Raw genomic sequence first — 19,902 nt, forward strand, 5'->3', positions numbered from 1 at the left:
TTCTCTCAATTGCCAGTTGAGTTCGCTAATCCATCACCTAAGTAGGGAATTATCTTGTATTTTTTTGGAGCCCTCATGCCACAGATAAGATCTAGGGCTTGTATTTATCTGTTTCTCCCTATGTTTGCTGTCTCTGTTCTTATTTGGGTGAGCTTTTATCACCTCTCACCTGGCTTTTGAAAAAAGTCTCCTAACTTCTCTCCCTGTCTGAGCCCTCTTCAAATTTTCCCTCCTCACTGTTATCAGATTTGAAACAAAGACATGGCTATTTCACTTCTCTCTAAAACCTTTCATTGGCTCTCTATCACCTACAGGATAAAGTCTAACCTCTTACCATCATTGGACCCTAGTTCACTTTTCCCAATCCCATTTCATAATTGACTAGAGGCCCAGTGCATGAATTCATGCATGGGTAGGGTCCAGCACCCGCCCAGATAGGGGCCGATCTGGCTGGGCCAGCTGGGGGAGGATCCAAGGGCAGTTGGGGGGCCGGCCCCACCCACTGGTTGAACTCTGGTAGAAGGAACAATTTGCATATTACCCTTTAATTATATAGGATGTTCTACAATATACAGGATTACTTGTGATTCCCTGAGAACATCAGGCTATTTCAAAGCTACTTTGGTTCACAGTGTCCCATAGGGTTGGAATGGCCTTCTTTGACCATCACCCTGTTACCTTGACTAGGGTCTACTCATTCTTTAACAATTGACTTGGAAAATTTTCAAGGAGAGTTTCACTCAGTCCTCAGATTGGGTTATTCTTGATGTTATTACAATATCCTACTTATATCTCTAACATGTCATTTTACATGTTTCATAATATGGGGTGTTCTGCCTGACCCTCCAACTACACTATCTCAAGGGAAGAGAGTATGTCTTATTTATTTTTGCACCACTACTATTTAGCTCAAGAACTGGACACACAAAATAAGCATGGGATAATAAAGTAAAAGAATAAACAAGGTCGAGGCAGTTGGTACAGAGTGTAGAAAAAATACTTGAAAAAATATTAAGAGGTAAAAAGCACTTGGTAGCTAGCTGGTTGGAGGTTGTTAGGGGGCTGGAGAAAGTGAAGGAGGAATGAAGGATGAGTCTGGTTTGTAAATGACAGCACAACAGAATAAATTCGAATATTAATTCTTTCTTTGGGGACATGTTTAGTTTGAGATGCTAATGGGAATTTCTCCTGGCTCAGTTTATAGCAGTTAATACAATGTTTACACAGAGACCAAAAAAGTTGATGAATTAAATTGTCATTACAGTGTACTAATTTATTAAAAATAGCCATGCTGTAGTTAAAGTCTGGCATCTGCTATATAAATAAGATAACTCTATTTGGATCAGTTGTTTTTTTTCTCTAAAAGTCATTATTTCAGTATTTTTTAGATAGATAAATTTAAAGGCTTTTTCTTCATTATGTTTTTGATAAACTTTTAAAGTCTGAAGTACAAAGAGAAAAGCTTTAGGCCCATAAAACAAAAAGAAAACATTTCTAGGCCAGATAAGCTTTTGTTTACTTACTAGTAATTAAGATTAAATAATGATGCCCAGCCGGCTTGGCTAAGTGGTTGGGCATTGACCTATGAACCAGGAGGTCAGGGTTTCATTCCCGGTTAGGGCATATACCCAGGTTCCAGGATCATTCCCCAGTAGGGAGTGTGCAGGAGGCAGCCAATCAGTGATTCTCTCTCATTATTGATGTTTTTCTCTCTCCCTCTCCCTTCCTCTTTGAAATCAATAAAGATATATATATATACATCTTTATACTCATTATTAATATTTAATATTAATAATGAGTATAAAATAAAGATTAAATAATGATGAAAAACCATCTCTGACAAAGAACTGAAAACCTCTTCTTTCCATGATGCCAGAATCAAAGGCAATCTGCAGGTGTGAGAGTTGGGAGTGATGCCAGAGGGTTTGTTTTGTTTTGATTTTTTTTTTTCTGAGTCAAAAGCTGTAGCTATATCTGCCAGAAAACAGAGATATCATATAAATTCTATACAACTGAAATATGACCAGTGATTTTCAATAGTGTGCCACAAGAAATTTCAAAACATGCAATACCTTATTATTTAGTCATGGGCACTTACTTCTTTTCTCTTAGATTGTCAATTGAAAAATAACAATAGCCAGCCCAATGAATCAAAATTATACATGTTATTTTGTCAGATCAGCAAAAAATGTATTTTTGATGTGCTGCAGAATTTCAGTAATTAATTTATGTGTGCCATGGGAGGAAAAAGTTTGGGAGAATTGCTGGATTAGACTAATTAATAACCCTATATAATAAAAGCCTAATATGCTAAGTGTCTGGTTGACCCATCGGCTGTTCAACCAATCAAAGCTTAATATGCTAATGATATGCTAAGGCCACTCAACTGCTTGTTATAATGTGCACTGACTACCGGGGGCAGACACTCGGACCAGTAGATTAGCTTGCTGCTGGTGTCTGGCCAATCAGGACTGAGCAATACAGGTCAGACACACCCTGGAGCCCTCCTGCAGTCCCTCCCCAGCTGGCCAACCTCCCCTGTCCCTGGCCCCGATCGTGGACCAGTGGGGTCCCTCAGCCTGGCCTGCGCCCTCTCACAATTCAGGACCCCTCAGGAGATGTTGGAGAGCTGGTTACAGCCCGATCCGGCAGGCCAGGCAGAGGGACCCCACTGGTGCACAAATTCGTGCACTGGGCCTCTAGTCACATAATAATTAGTTGCGGATTTTCCCCTTCTGCAGCTAAATTTGGGCTGATAATAGTTTTGAATCCTTTCCAGGTTTTGTTTTGTTGACAGTAGATATTTGCCACATAACTAAAGGCCATCCAAAACCACTGTTGGGCAAGAGCTACCTGGATCCTGTTTGTTGTCCTGCATAAACATTGAGAAAACAAAATTCCATCTATACCCATGAAGAGATATACCTGCTTTTCTCATTTGCAGGACCATGTTAGTCAAAACTGATGCACACCAGTTGGGAAATTGTTTATAGATGAGTGGTGGCAATGTATTCTCTTTTGGTGCCTTGACAGATGAAAGAGATGCCAAACCCTTTAATCTCACTCATAGCAAAAAGAGATCACTGGAGTAGTCTTGTTATGTCTATGCTCAAATTCTCACCACAAATCAAAGAGGTCACATTCACATCTTGCTGTGAAGGTTATACCAATCCTTCTCAGGTGTCTGTGAATTGATTGTGAGAATGTTTTAATTAAACACCAGAAGATACAAGGCTCTCAAACTGAAATTCTTTGGGGTTTCTTATAGCTGATTTTAATTCTTTTGATTACTATATGACAACTTTCTTTGCCAGCTCATTAGATGAGCACAGAGGAAAAAATGGTTGTTATTAATAAATTTCTACCCTTTAACACATTTTGCATGAGACCAATAACCTACTGTTTTCTAGCTTGCTATATTTATCATCACACCATTCTTTGCAAGAAGCTTTAGAATTTTATTGATTGTTTATCATAAGCTAACAGTGATTTAAGATGTTGGGTGATGGTTTAGAAAGATTATAAAACATCTGTGTCAGCACTAGCAACTTCCTGAAGTACAAGTGGTACAAATTGTTCAAAAGTTAAGCAACAAGTATGCCTAAGTGATGAATGAGCTTTGAGACTTGGTGATGAAGGGAGTCATTTGAGAAAGACGATCATATCAGGTCTGTGTGGTAACTAGAAAGGCAAATGCTCTTAGTAGTATTTCTTCTCAAACATGGAAACTTCGGAATGGATAAGATGCTCCAGAATTAACTGAGATAATTTGAGGCATATCTATATGGCCTGCCTCAAAGACAGCATACATAAAAAATAGGGTTTAAGAAAAAATAATTTGTACATGATATCTGAACAAAAAAACATTATAAAATCAGATAAGTTAAATAATTTTACCTGGCATGCTTAAGTCATTATTATGCAATTAATAATGTTGTTTTAGTAATGATTACAAGCCAATTTTCTAGCTCTGATGGGTCAGAGAGTCTTTTTTGTACTTCTCTAATTCCATGACTATTAGTGTCAACTACTTGTTGCTGTAGCAGGAGATACATGTAATGCAATCATGTGGGAAGGGCATCTTCTGTTTTTAATTAGAACCATGCTGAAAATCATTGGAGGACTTCTTTATAGAAGCACTAAGGCTGAAAAAAGAAAAACAGGTATCCTTACCCCAAATACTAATTGAAGGCATATTATACATGAATGAATCTCTTCTAAAAGAGACAAAAAAAAACACACACACACAAACAAACAAAAAACCCACCAAAAACAATTATCTGTGTATCATCTTTCAAAGTTCCCATTTTCGCAAGTTTGGCAACTTTTGGCTTGTTTTTGTCACCAACTCTGATACCGGGTTGTCTCTGATACAAGTTCATTGTTTCTTCTTCTTTCAGGCTGCCTGCTCTTGTATTTCTAAGTCTTGACATTTTGCAAATTAGGATAGGCACCCAAAGAGTGCTATATTTTCTTATGGAAGAAATGAATAGACACACAGTGTCCTACAGCTTAAAATCTGGTCTACATCCACATGGCCAAGCTCCATGTTGCTAGATAAAAACTCAAAATGATTTCTATTGTGGGTGCAGGAGCTCATTTCTCTGAGATGCGGTTCCATTTGTCATATGAAAATATAACATGAATCCATTAGTAGAGCATACAATGCCCTGTCAATAACTTTCGGGTATTCATAAAACCTGAGGACCAGGATAGATTCTGACAGTCATCTTATGGCTGAAAGATAGGATCAGAAGAAACCTTTAATTATCATCTCACTAGTCAACTCACTAATGACTGCATTCTGGTTTACAAAGGGGGCCATGCAAGAAAAAAACACAACCCACGAGTGAATCAATATCTGACAGGATGATCAAATGAGAAACTCTCCTTTACAGTTTCAGCAGAAGCTCCTGAGACCCAGAGAAAACAACAGTAGCCACGTAACTTCACATTCCAAAGCAATGTCTGGACAATATATGCAAAACATGCAAAAGTGTGGACAGCATCTGGTTTCACAAACACTTGTTTCATGAAAAGAACTGGGAAATGAAGATGAAGAGCGAGAAACTCTATGTGAGAAGTTTTCCAAATACTTTGTGGTCTTCTTCCCTCTGGGGAGCTCCTCCAGCCTTGCTCTAAGCTAAGTGAGATGGGGTGTCAAGAGACCAACTTGGAGAGATGGACATGTTGGGGATTGGGGTGCATTAGAACTGGGACAAGACACTGGCTAAAGTTCAGCTTCCCTGTAACAGAGAAAGTGAGAGAGGAAAAGTGGAAGTGAAAGCGAGAGCGAGAAAGAGTGAGAAACTGAGAGAGGGCTGACCTGGAGCTAACTGTATTTCTAACAACAGCTGAGCAAGGATGCATGGGTGTTTCTTGTGGACCAAATATGGGCAACTGAATATAGCAAGCCCAGTGCCATTTTGAATATCTTCCAAGAGGATGCCTAGAGGGGCAACATGACCCCTCCCCCCCACCCCCCGCCCCACAACAGAATGATGGGCAATTGTAAGTCAAAGAGCCAAGGAAGGAATGGGATTGGCCTTTGCCCAGGAAGTTATTTTTGGGGGCCCAGTGGGAGCTGTCTTCAAGAAAGTACACAAAAGCACGCTAAAAAGAAGGAATTAGCATTCTATCCCCAGAGAGCACATTGCTAGTAGATTATGCTTATGCTAGTCAAGTAAGACTTTTGTTGCCCTTAATATCTTCTCCTTAACCTGACCCAGTGAAGAGGGATGGGAGAAGAAGAGTAGGGAAATAGGAAAGAAGTCTCTGGCTCCCTTTCTCCTATTTCAGGCTTTCAAGATGAGGCAGGTCTAAGCTGGGGGAAGGAAATCACGTTACGTGGGCATAAACACAGGCTTGTGCAATTTTAGTATTGAAGTGCTATTCTTCTGGGCCTGAAAATGATGGAGGTCCTTTGGTTATCTGAAAGTGGTTTTCAGGTTATGGGATTTACCAAGATTTTATTCAAGAGGTAGGGAGGTAATAATCCACAGGGGGATTTGAAAGGACAAGGGAAAAGAGATAAAATTATTTTCTATTATCACCTTATCAGCTAAGCCTATTTAATTACTTATTACAAATAACATAATTTTCACCACTGGGGGGAAAATTAGTCAAAAGACAGGCCCTCCTGTTGTGCATTGACTACTCCAAAGGAGGAAGATCATTCGTTAGTTATCATATTAAATACTCTGGATCCTCAAGTTGCCTCCACTAAAGGAATCTGCCACATTTTGGGACACCACTCCTCAGGGAAGGCTCAGAGTCTCTTAGACAGGCAGGTGTTCTCCAGGTTTCCATCTCCTTGCATTGACCTGAGATGCCAGTTTCCAAGTATCTATGCAAACACAATTTTTTAAAAAACACCTCATTTTGCAGAGCCTTGAATTGTGATTACCACATGCTTCAGCTGAGTGATGAACAAATCATCTCATCTCCTCCTGACATAGTTTTTAATGTAAAATAAGACTGATGATGTTATTAAAAACACAATGAAAAATTAAAATAAATCAAAAGCTAAAAAAGTCAGAAAGCCAGAATAAATACCTCATGGAAATGGCACCCACAGGCTCCCTGCAGAAACTCTTTGTAGCGCCCCATGGTTATAGTGAAGGTGTCAACCACTTCGTAGCCATACTTTTTGGCAGTGTCCAGAATTATCACATTTTCTTTCCATAAGTTCTGAAGTTCCCTCTGTATTGCAAAGCAGAAGAATGAGAATTTTTATTAAGAGCATTGTTTACGATTTACTAAATCAGACAGAAATTGTGTAAAGGGCATCTTTTCTACAGATTGGTCTTATTTTGAGATAATTAATTTTACCTATATTTCTTAAATAAAGAGGTGTTTTAATTTTTTATTCAAAATATAAGTGTAAACACCTGTGTATGTATAAAACAGCAATACATAAATATGTACAGTGACATACAGTTTAGAACTTTCCCTACCATAAAAAGTCATTCGGGTTTTTTTGTTTTGTTTTGTTTTGCCATAAAGATCCTTTGTAGTCTCTAAAATTCTCCATTTAAAAGCCAATATTTGAAATCACAAACGTTTTCCCCATCTATTTGGATTTTTATTCATTTGAATATTAATTAGTATATGTTTTGTGCTTAGCTTGGTGCTGAGGGACAGGAATACAAGAATAAGTAAATCATGGGCCCTGATCTTAAAACATTACATTCTAATAGGAGAAAGACATGCATACATTTACTAAGTCTTTCATTGCAGGCAAACCCACCAGGCTCTGGCTAGTAGGGAAAAGAGAATAGCTCTGCCAGGTGCAAGGGGACAGCTGGACAGAGAGGCTTGGAGAGGTGACTCCTGAGCAGAAACAGGACTGCCAGTGAGGGGTGGGGAGGGAGGGGAGGAATGTGCTTCTAGGAGCAGCAGAAGTGAGTGCTGCTGCTTCTGGGTCATATCCCTCCCCCTCTCCCTCCTTTCCTCCCATGTCCAAGGCTGGAGTTCTAGTTCAGGTCTACTGTCAAGAGGAGGAACTCCTCCTCTACCCTAGCTTAGGATTCCTCATCGGCTTGGCCAACATTTTCTCAGACTGACCTGTCATCTGAGTCTTTTCCTCCTTCTTCCACACCCTTCATGTCAGACTCATTGCACCCAAACACAGGTCCCAATACATAGTGGACTATGAAACATTTGGTGCAAGATTGAGTAATATGCATTGGGTGCTGTTGTCTGAAAGTCTTCCTGACTACTCCTCTTCCCTTTAGTCTTCCCAGGCGCTCTCCCTCTAACCCCCCTTCTTCTGCTCACCCCATCTTAGTGTCTGTTTCTTGGCAAACCCATTCTGACAAAGAGAGGGAATTGCACTCTCTCTGCCTTTTCTAAAGAGCAAAAATTATTTTCATTCTCCGTGTAAAAATGCAAATTGCTTGCTTTAGTTAATCCAACCGCAAAGTAAAAGCAGTACAAATATGTCTAATTTTCTATCTCCACTGTGCTCACATAATTATTTTTATGTGACATTCAAAGAAGAGTGTTTCCCCCCAAATAAAGATCATGAATAGCAAAGGTTCATAAAGAAGAAATATGAAGGAAAGGAGACAGATGTGAATTTTGTCTGAGCTGTCACATGAAAAATGATCCTCGGGCTTTTTCTTGTCTAGTACAAGCATTTTCTCAACTCTAATATGTCTAATTATGAAGGATAGAATGGAACTTTAGAGCAAGCAGTGTCTAGAGAAAGGTCGGTTCTCTAGGAAATAGACAATTAGATGGAAATTTGCATGCAGGAGACTAACAGGGATCAACACCTATAGAAGAGTGATGTGGTTGAAACAGAGGCTTTGTGGATCCCACTAGGGCAGTGGTTCTCAACCTTTCTAATGCCACGACCCTTTAATGCAGTTCCTCATGTTGTGGTGACCCCCAACCATAAAATTATTTTCATTGCTACTTCATAACTGTAATTTTGCTACTGTTATGAATCGTAATGTAAATATCTGTGTTTTCCGACGGTCTTAGGCGACCCTGCTAGCTGTTCTCAACCTGTGGGTCAAGACCGTCGAGCCTAAGACCGTCGAGCCTAAGACCGTCGGAAAACACAGATATTTACACAATGAAATTTCCTCTACAGAGGAAAGCAGAGGCCCAATCTTGAAAAGCCATGCAAGCATATGATGAGGAGTTCAAATTTATTTTCTGCTTCCATTGCTATTATCTCTTTCATTCTATTGTTTCCCCCACCTTTTGTCTTTCCTTTCCTTTTGTCTTTACTCAGTTTTAAAGGCCTGATAAACACCATCAAAGCCCAGGAGGAGGCATAATGTTTAACACGATGTCTGGTACATAGTAAGTGCTGAAGAAATGTTTGCTGTCTGCCAAGATGAACTGATTCTAACTTAACAAACTAAATATAAGCAGCAGCAACAGAACTCCAGTTGCTGTTAAGAGCTGCAGTCAAAGAAGCAAAATAGAGCTACCAGAGTCCTCAATAAGGGGTTGCAATATTGACCTATAGTTTTCAGATAACAGTAAAGGAGATTCCACTCATAACCTATCGCACAAATTATCAAAGGATCCCTCTTCTAATCCTCAACAGTCTAAAACTCTTCAGCTACCCCAGATACTAAATATCTCAACCCCTTAGCCCATCCTAACTCCAAGGAGATGAATTTGGAGGCTCTACTTGGGCCACTTTCTACCAGTTCTCCTGCTTTTGTATCACAGAACTGGCATCTATGCAGGCATAGTTTCAAGAAAGGGACGGGGGGTTGTGTAATATGTGCTGGGGAAAGCTAGGAGTGCTCAACATTGACACAAAAGTAAATCTCACTCGGCTTATGTATTTAATGGACAGCTTACTGTCTCCCCAATTCCCCGTGCTCCTGACCTCCCCAGAGCAATCACACACAAACCCCACTGCCAAGAATTCTCCTGGCTTGAACAAGAACAGCTGGTTCCTTTACCTACAGATGTCTTTCTGTTCTTTTCTGAGACTTCAATTCAGTGTTGAGACTAATTTACTACATTTTATAAGAACTGGCCAGAGGCCTCTAACTCCTTTCATTTATGACTCTCTAGCCAGAGTTATACTACTAATGATACTACTTCTAAGATGATTTTTAAAGCAATCAGCCAGACATCATCTTCAAAAAAGCCACCCTTTCCCAAAGTATTCATTGATACTGACAATTTCATGTGTGGTTTCAGCATGACCCTCCAAAGGTGTATGAAACATTCGTAGGGTAAGGAGATACCTAAAGCACAATCTCTCTCATCTACCCTCAGTTCTTACTTTCTCATAGTTTGGCACCCCCTCTCTTCTTTTATGAACTCAAAGTATGTACAACACACATGGGTTATGGGCTCCTTATCTCCAGGAATAATTCTAACTGATTTAAAATCATAATCCATAAGTATATTATCTCCCTTGATTTTTATAAAGGTTGCTGAATATTATGTGGTGCCTTTCAGTCCTTTTCAGACATCAACAAAAATAGGAAGCATGAAGTTCACACAGCCTGGGCGAAATGGCCTTACCTGTGTTAAGAAATGCACTCCATCCACTGGCAGATGAAATCCGATTCCCAAAGTTTTGATGATCACAAGGATATTGAGTAAATTTTCCCTGTGAAAGAATTAGAATTCTAAAGTCAAGGACATCAATTATATTTCTAGACAATCATGTTTACATAAACAAATACATGAATGTTCTTTAGAATGTGGTAATTGGCAGATAGGACTAATTTCTCATTTTATAGATTTGATGTATGTTCATTTTTTGTGTGGATAGAGTTTTACATGTCAGTGGGCATGTTTTGATCTGTAGTAAATGTAAATTTGGATACTGAAGAGCCATCTTGTGATTGGATACAAAGGTATTTTGAAATATTTTAAACAAGACTTTAAGTACTTACTTAATTCTAAACAAGTTGGTCTTTAAATAAAATCTTGATAAAATTCCATCAAATCAAGAGTAATTTTTTAAACTTAGAATCCTAATGACAATTACTGTTACAGAAAGGTACCTCTTCAGAACCTTGTGAATAATTTGCAGATGATTGGAATTAAGCCACTGAACACCACCAACGACCAATACAGTCTGGCCTGAATTCTCCAGAGGACGTGATCTGAAATCCAGAAAGAAAAACAACACATGTTGCCTTGAAACAGATGGTAAATATTTTAACAGCATTGCCTCACATTTCATTGAACCATATCTGACATCCTGATCACAGGACCTCTTTGTCATTTCCTACTCGTTTTCAGCCACATTACTTGCTTTATGCTTTTCAGCACCTTTGATATAGGGTGGGCAGTTATGACCACTAGTAAAAAACAAGTGCGTTGTGGCACTGTGCTCTTCTCAATAGTTCCATTGTACCTTTGCAAGAGATGCTCAAGGGCCTTTTCAAACGTTGGTCTCAATGAAGGGCTTATCCAGAACTGAGGATAGTAGGAATAACTGATCAAAGTCTTCCCACCATTGACATTGTGGTAGAACTTAGTGCCATGCACCTTCTGCCATTCCTGCAAGGTTTCGTTCAGTCTTTCAATCAGATAGTACATCATCCCTCTGTTGGTTGAATCGCCAATGAAAAGAATCTATAAATTAAAAAAAAAAATTTGCTTTCAAATATGATGTGTACATGGTGTAGGATATAATATAAAATACTTTGTTGAATATTCATAAACCCACATGTCTATGTGTTTAAAGGACAGCCCTTCAAACTGTTAGAAATGACATTCATTTTATTTTCCCCAAACCTGTTTATTTTTCTTTTCCATATTCCTAGAATGACAATCTACTGACACACTAATAAGTTTAAAGCTTCTCGTTTCATGTTCAAATTCTCTGTCTCCCCTATCTTTACTTTTTCATCTAATTAACAAGTTTTATTGATTCAAATAGGTACAAAGAAGTTTAGCGCTAGAAGAATTGTTAGAGATTTTCCAGTCACTTTTTATTGCATACACTAGAAGCCTGTTGCATGACGAGATTCGTGCAATAGGCCTTCCTTCCCTTGGCTTCAGCAACGGTTTTCCTCCGGCACCCGGGACCCAGGCCTTCGCTCCAGCCGGAGTCTGCCGCCTTTGCTGCAAGCTCTGGCCAGAGTCTGCCATCTTCATCTTCGTTGCAGACTCTGGAGTCTGCAGTCTTCGTCTTCACTGTGGCCAGAGTGCTGCCTCTGCCCCCCCCACCCTCCCTCTCTTAGCAGGCGTCCTGCCCCGCCTGGCCACTCCGCACCTGGAGCAGCTTGGCGACGCCATCTTTGTTCTTCTAATTTGCATATTCCCTCCTGATTGGCTAGTGGGTGTAGCGGAGTGATGGTCAATTTGCATGCTTCTCTTTTATTAGTGTTGATGAGCAAATTTGGAATCCACGGAGGTTACATAGCTCAGAGGAGGTCACGCCACTACTTGAGAAAAAGCCACAGGACTAGGATCTGCTTTTCTGAACAGCCATTTATATCCCAGGGTGCAGATCCTAGTGCCATTTACATGGAATCTCTTACACCCATACTCTCCTTCCCATTCTCCCAGCACAGCCCTGCTTCAGGCCCCCATGGCTTCAAAGCTGTGCTATTGTTGCTAATGTTTTCCTAATGGGCAGGCCTTCCTTCTTGCACAATGGCCGCCCTCTCTAATTCGTTCTGCACACTGTGTTACTGGGATACATTTCCAAATGTCTAGCTCTGGTCATCTTACTTTCATGCTGAAAAACCCTATTGGCTCCTATTACTTATAGAATCAAGGCTAACCTCTTAGGATCAGCTAACATTTGCTGAATTGTTATTGCATATCAGGCTTTGCTAGGTGGAGATTTCACACAGTACTCACTTTTAATCACCATAATTGTGAGGACTGAACCATTATTTCTGTTTTGCAAAGGAGCAATTTGAGGCTCAGGGAGACTGAAGTCATAAATCTAGTAAATGGGGAACACAAGACTCAAACCCAGGCCCCTTGACTCCACGTGTAGGGTCAATGGCCCCATCCTCTCAACGCTCCCTCTCAGATTCCTACTTTTTCACTGAGCACGATTTGCGCTCAACAGCATCTGTTCTTCCTTGTGCTAATCCACCTGCCTAGAAAGCTTCACTCTCCCTGCAACCCCACCTGAGTAAATGCTATACACCCTCCAGACCCGACACAAATGTCCAATGCCCCAGCCAGCATGACCTTCGCTGTCCTCTGATTTTATTACAGTTTTTATTTCCTTTGCAGATTTTACCCAAGACTACATGAAATTATGGCTTTTTTTTCTGTCTTTTTTTTCTCACATCATATCATGAAGTATTTGGTATCTAAATTCTATTTTCCCCTACAGTACAATACATGAATTTTAAATATATTTATTGAGTCCAGTCGGTGTGGCTCAGTGGTTGAGCGCCAACCCAGGAACCAAGAAGTCACTGGTTTGATTCCCGGGTTGCAGGCTTGATTCCCCAGTAGGGAGCTTGCAGAAATCAACCTATTGATTTTTCTTCCCCATTGATGTTTCTATCTCTAACCCTCTCCCTTCCTCTTTCTCTAAAAATCAATAAAAAATACAAACAATGGTAAGACATGTACACATATAATACCTTAATAAAAAAATGAAAATAAAATAAAATAAAATAATAAAATAAATAAATAAATAAATAAATTTAACGACTTCGTTATGATACATATTTGACTTATAAACTGGTTTTAAAAGAAAATATTTATTGAACTGAAAGTCAAAGGGACTTTTGTCTTAATGCCTTTGGATAGGTTTATTTTGTTCTTTAGGTTTTTTTTTTTCTCTCTTTGTTGGGATTTCTATTTCCGTGAGCCACGCACCTACTTCTGATTTTAACAGCAGTCATTGCCATAATTCCCAGGCACCACTGCACTTGCCCGTCCACAGCAAACAATGCACCACAGAGTGGGTGACTTACATAAAATTTTTTTTCATGATTCTGAGGCTAGAAATCCAAGATCAAGGTATTTGTGTGGTTGGGTGCTTCTGAGGGCCCCTCTTCTTGGTGTATAGAAGGCCACCTACTTCCTGGGTCTTCACATGGTTTCTTCTGTGTGTGCCTAGACCTACTTTTTTTTTTTTAATAAGGACACCAGTCATATTGGATGACAGCTAACTCATATGACCTTATTTTACCTTAAGATCTTTATAAAGGCCCTCTCTCCAGATACAGTCACATTCAGAGGCACTGGGAGTTAGGACTTCAACGTATGAATTTGGTTGAGCGGGAACACAATTCAGCTAATAATACCTATAATGGGCCTTTGAGATCTAGCTTTTAAACGAGATCGCCACCAGAGGTTTTTCCTACAGGTTCTTTTTATTTGAGTATCAAGCTACAGTCCCTCCTAGGTATCTCCAGGCAGCCAGTCAGATCACTGGTGTCTGTACAGTGGGCTTCAGAGAGAAATATAGAGGCTAAAACAAAACAACAAAAAAATCAAAATAGCTGCATATTACTGAGAGAAAAGTCATCTAGTTTTGCAGTCCTTTGAAGACGCAGTCCACCAAACCATATCAGAAGCAAAGTCATGTTTCAGAATTCTAGGTGCTGTTACTTATTAACTAGACCAGTGGTCGGCAAACTCATTAGTCAACAGAGCCAAATATCAACAGTACAACGATTGAAATTTCTTTTGAGAGCCAAATTTTTTAAACTTAAACTTCTTCTAATGCCACTTCTTCCAAATAGACTCGCCCAGGCTATGGTATTTTGTGGAAGAGCCACACTCAAGGGGCCAAAGAGCCGCATGTGGCTCGCGAGCCGCAGTTTGCCGACCACGGACCGCAATTTGCCGTCCAAGGCAAATTTTGTGACCTCCGCAGGAGTTCATCCCCTTATGTGCAACAGGAGAATGCTAGTAGCCCACCTTCGAGGACTCTGGTGAGATTTAAAAGGCTTGTCTGCTTCCTGACACCCGGTAAGCTCACCAGGAAAGTGAACCAGCATTAGGACATGGGGAAGGCAAGCAGCGATTTTGAGCGCTACCCGAGGCTCTTTAAATGAGCTCATCTAAAGAACAGGCCAGAGAAGACAGGAGATGTCTAAATCACAACAGTCTCTTGCTTGCCCTCCCAAACCTGCTACAGCACTTGTAGGGTGAAAGGTGAAACTGAAGCTCTGGGAGGGAGAACTGGAGGAGACATTACCGCCCTGTGCAAACCAACACTCAGAACTCCTGTCAGGTCTCCATTGCTGATTGGTGACTAACAAGAGGCATCTGGATGGGAGAAGGAAGCGTTGCCACCGCCATCTGCAAAATGAGTTCGTCTAATACTGCACATTCCTAGATGGCATTTCTCAAGTGGACACACTCTGTGAAGACAGTTTTCTAAGGCATGATTTTATCCCAGCGCCGTTCTATGTAGGAAAGGTGAGAATGAGAAATTATAACTGCCATGAAGATGCAGTTGTGACTTTAATTTTTTTTCCTGAAGGTGACAGTTTTTATAAGAGGTTCATTGGTATTCCTAAGTAGATGATGTCTAACTTCAAAATGTCAGCTTTGTAAGTGCACACACACACAATTGAAAAATAGCAAGTATTAGAATGGTTATTTTCAGTCAGATGATTCATATTCAATCTTTCTATCTTTTAAAGCATTCAATTTGATGATTTAAAAGGAAGTTTGTAGGTCAACTTCTACATTAAAAGGTCTAAATCACCATAACAAATATTCACAGCTAGCCATATAATTTTTAAATATCTCTTTGCTCCTGTGAAATGTTAGCAGGCACAAATGCTGGTTAGCATATGCAATCAAAGAAAGAAAATGTGATCATGAAATACAAATAACCAGTAAGCAAGTATAAAAAAAAATCTATGCTAGCAATACAACAATAAAATAATCCCCCCTATCAAAGTAGCCATAATTTGAAAAGCCCCAATGATATTATGAGTTCAGAGAAATGGACCCTCTCATATACTACTGTGAAAGCAGCAGGAGAAAGAGTTTTTGTCTTTTTAAAAAAAACCTGCTGACTTCAAAGTATTAAGAATAGGGCCTGGCATAAAACTTGATTCTCACTTGTCAAATGGATGAATGTAAACGTTGCTGTTGTGTGTATAAATTGGCAGCTTTTAAGAAATTCCACTTATGTGAAATATTTAAGAATGTCTATTAAAATATATTTTAAAAGAAAAACAAATCTGAAATAACATCAATGTTTATTTGATTGATTATATTAACGTATAATTATTTGAACTCCTTTCATCTTTTAAGAGTGATATTGTAATCTGAATCTATTGTGATGGAGAAGATGTCACAGTAGTTTTTCTAAAAAGCTGATTACAATCAGAAGAGAAATAACGATTGCATTTTTGTAAAAGTAAAGTATGTGGATGCATAGAAAAGGTCTTAGAAACTTATTTGTGGATATTTTGAAGTAGTGATATCATAGCAGTTTATTCGGTTTTAAAATTAAAAAAAGGTTTTATTTGAATTTTTTTACAAATTAATTTTTGACATCTTTCTATTTATTTTTTTCTTATAATTGCATAAGGACAATATTTTTAAAGCAAACCCCCTAAAGATAACCCCTAAACCCACCTCTAGTTTCCTCTACTGTGCCATATAAATGTAATCACCTTTTATACATGGACCAGGAAAGAAGTCAGAAAGGACTACCCTACCAACAATTATTCACATCCCCTTTCCTTTCTGCAGAACTCACTTTTCACCTTAGAAAAACAAAAATACCAGGCAGGTTTCCCCCTAGTTTCTGCCAAGGGAGAAATCACGTGGTCCAGTGGCGGCCACTGAGGCACGAAGAGATTTCTGGGGACTTGAAGGAAAGGTTTGCCTTCCTAAGAAAAATTGATCGACCCAAGTCAATGTCTGTCTTCTTCCGTGAATGTGAGACCCAATTCCTAGTGACTCCAGAACTGCGGCAGATATGTGTGACCATGAGACCAAATGTTGCTGATATGCTGAGCATGGAATGGAAAGACGGAAAGCCCGGGGCTCTGAAAAATCGGTGAGTGACTAAACTAACCTGGAACATCTCTACCTCTGTATGCCTGGTCATGCCAGAAAACTCATGTCCTTATTACTTCAGCCCATCCGACCTGAGACTTCTGTGACTTGCAACCAGGGTGCTAACTAGTAAAGCTGCGGTGGTTTTACAGCATGGTCCCTAAATTATTTGGCACTTCTGCCATTGGAAGGTGGGTTCTACATCCCCTCCCCCTTGAACCTGAGTGGCTGTGACTGCTGCAATGAGTGGAGTCGGGCAGAGGGATGCTGTGTGACTTGTGAGCCTAAAGGCAATGTGGCTTCTCTCTCGCTCGAAGGGGCACTCACACTTGGAACTTGGAGATGCTTTTTAAGATGTCTGACTACCCAAGGACTGCCGTGATATTAAGAAGATGACAGTTTGTCCTTGGCTCAGTGGATAAAGCATCGGCCTGTGGACTAAAGGGTCCTGGATTTGATTCCAGTCAAGGGCATGTACCTTGGTTTCAGGCACATCCCCAATAGGGAGTGTGCAGGAGGCAGCTGATCGATGTTTCTCTCTCATCTCATTGATGTTTCTAACTCTATCCTTCTCCCTTCCTTTCTGTAAAAAATCAATAAAATATATATATTTTAAAAAGGATGAGTTTATTTTTTTTGGTTAATTTGTATTTTGTAAAATGAACATATATTGGCTTTTTATGATAATAAAAGAATGGCAACAGCAGCATCAATAACAATAAATCCACCTTGAAAATCCACATAAAAATTTAGTGATAATCAGCTTTAAAAAAAAATTAGTGATAATCAGCTTAAGTAAGCTTTATCATTACGTACTTATGTAGAACAATGGCTTAAGAGAGTTGGGATTGAACCTTGGTTCAATAAACCAATCACAGGAATAATAGTAATCACATTTTGGATTCCAAATCACAAGATCAACTTTATTCCAAAGATTGAATTGCATTTTCTGTGCAGCATCTCTTTTCTGGCCCTGCAGTGCAACGAGGGGAGGCTGTCCCATCAAGGTGAGCGCTGGAGCACAGCAGAAACACTTGTGTCCAGATGTGTCAGTGGATCTCAGCTCATCCGCTGGAGACAAAGCTGTGTTTAGAAAAGGTTTGCATCGGTTCCATTCCTGAGATCACCATGCGGTGAGTCATCAAAAAGTACATAAGGGCAGGTATTTCCCCCACTCTTTTACACATCCGCATGGCCCACAGGACCTAAAGCACGTCATGTTTCTAGGCTCTAGTAAAGTTTGAAGCTTATTTTCAAATAGTCTTATTAAAAAACCATACAATTGTCTAATTATCTTTATTTTCATTTCTAATTTCTCAGTGACAGTCCTCATATTAGACAGGATGAATTTGGTGCTGTGACAAATTGAGTCCCTAAAGGTACAATGGCTTAAACAAAATTGAAGTTTATTTCTCCCTCGGGAAAACAGTCCAGGTGGTTCTAGGCAGATGTAAGTGAGGCGGTGGGGGCAGGGAGGTCATTCAGTCCCAGAAGGACTGGATTGTGTCTTCATGTATGGTTTCCAGGAACTCCTTGAGCACTGACAGCCCAGTGCGCGTGCGCACGCGCGCGCGCGCGCGCGCGCGCGTGTGTGCGTGTGTGTGTGTGTGTGTGTGTGTGTGTGTGTGTGTGTGTGGCGGGGGGGGAGGGGGGAGGGTGGTTAAGGAGTAAAGAGCTGCCAGGTTTAGCCTGGGAGCTGTCACACACCGTTCGTTAAAACTCAGTCATTGCCCAGCCAGTGTGGCTCAGTGGGTGAGCCTCGACCTATGCATTCCAGGTAAAGGCATGTGCTCGGGTTGCAGGCTTGATCCCCAGTGTGGGGTGTGCAGGAGGCAGCCGATCAATGATTCTCATCATTGATGTTTCTATCTCTCTCTCCCTCTCCCTTTCTCTCTGAAATCAATAAAAATATATATATATATATATATATATATATATATATATATATATATATATATATATATTTTTTTTAAAAGAACTCAGTCCTATGGCCACACAACTAATTTTCAGAGAGAAAATGAGTTTGATGAACACTTAGCCAGTCTTTACACATTCTCCTACATGGCTATGTTTTCCTGAGGGAAAACTAAAACCTCAAATCAGATTTTCCACCTGTGAATTAGCCAAAGTGTGAAGTACATGAAAGGCTGATTTACAGTCCACATGATGCATAAAAGAACTTCTATTTGTAGAGAACTGGGACGAATAATAGCAAGAACATAATTTATTTGTGGAATTTTAACCAAGATTTGGGGAATTTCTTATTTAAATTTATAATAAAACTAGAGGCCTGGTGCATAGATTCATGCACCAGTGGGGTCCCTTGGCCTGGCCTGCACCCTCTCGCAATCCAGGACCCCTCACGGGATGTCGAAGAGCCGGTTTCAGCCTGATCCTCACAGGCCAGGCCAAGGGACCCCACTGGTGCATGATGGGAGCCAGGGAGGGGTTACAGGAGGGCTCCAGGGTGTCTTGCCCAGTCCTAATAGGGCCGGTGGCCGGGGAGGGACTGAGGGAGGTTGGCCGGCCAGGGAGGGACTGTGAAAGGGCTCCAGGGCATGTCCAGCCCAGCTTGCCCAGTCCTGATTGGCCAGACCCCAGCAGCAAGCTAACTTACCGGTCGGAGCATCTGCCCCCTGGTGGTCAGTGTGCATCATAACAACTGGTCGAATGGTCGAATGAAAGGTTGAACACTTTGCATATTAGGCTTTATTATATAGGATACCTTTATTCCATTTTATTTTATCATGAATGAAGGAAACTAACAATGGTGATACTTAAACATGAACTTATTTATTACATTACCTCCTTTTCCAGAATCACCAAAAGTAACTGCGCAGATCAAGTTATGAAGAAATGAAAAGACAATTACTGGTGGCTATCTGGGTTGAATCAATAAAGACAGCAAATTGTCTGGATCTTGTTAGCATCTTAGATTCTTTTGATCTGTCGAGGCTGGGAAAGAACTAAGTATATGTAGGATCAATAGGCAGGGGGAAGAACCTTTTCATAAAATCACTTCCCTTCTTCCTCCCTTTCCTCCTCCATAGGTTCTATCTTTAATATTCACAGAAGTGGGGATATTTCTTCAGATCCAATAAAGTGCGTTAGATGCCAATAGGACTCTGGCTGGAATTCACGGGAACCTTCCAAGAGGGGAAGGTTCATAGGACTGCAATAGGAGCTACTTGTCCATTAATTATGCAGTGCCTACTTATTGGAGAGCTTTTATATCTGCACGTAAAAGAGTGAAAGTGAAGTGGAGTTTTATTTACTATGTCTAATCCAGGGCCAAGTGTATTTAGAAAGCTCACAGCCATTCTGACAAGCCCGTGATTGACCGACACTGTTTTCATAAGAAAAGTACCCATTTCTAACTGAGGCAAGGGGGCACAGAGCTCACATGAAGTTGAAACTGATCAGATGGCTAATTGTATTTAGGGCACAATGAAC

The 19,902-nt window shown here is 40.2% G+C and overlaps 1 protein-coding gene across 1 annotated transcript in view; it reads right to left on the bottom strand.

Moving 5' to 3' along the window:
* The window catches only part of CPED1 (cadherin like and PC-esterase domain containing 1), a 299,822-nt gene that overhangs the window by 13,991 nt on the left and 265,929 nt on the right, over positions 1-19,902 (bottom strand). The window contains exons 18-21 of the mRNA XM_008157594.3: positions 10,853-11,073; positions 10,497-10,598; positions 10,009-10,096; positions 6,556-6,702 (exon numbers count right to left, since the gene is read on the bottom strand). Coding sequence (XP_008155816.2) covers positions 6,556-6,702; positions 10,009-10,096; positions 10,497-10,598; positions 10,853-11,073 — 558 coding nt within the window. The remainder of the gene's footprint in view (positions 1-6,555; positions 6,703-10,008; positions 10,097-10,496; positions 10,599-10,852; positions 11,074-19,902) is intronic.

The sequence above is a fragment of the Eptesicus fuscus genome, chromosome 14, assembly GCF_027574615.1.
Source record: "Eptesicus fuscus isolate TK198812 chromosome 14, DD_ASM_mEF_20220401, whole genome shotgun sequence".
In the NCBI taxonomy this organism is placed as follows: domain Eukaryota; kingdom Metazoa; phylum Chordata; class Mammalia; order Chiroptera; family Vespertilionidae; genus Eptesicus; species Eptesicus fuscus.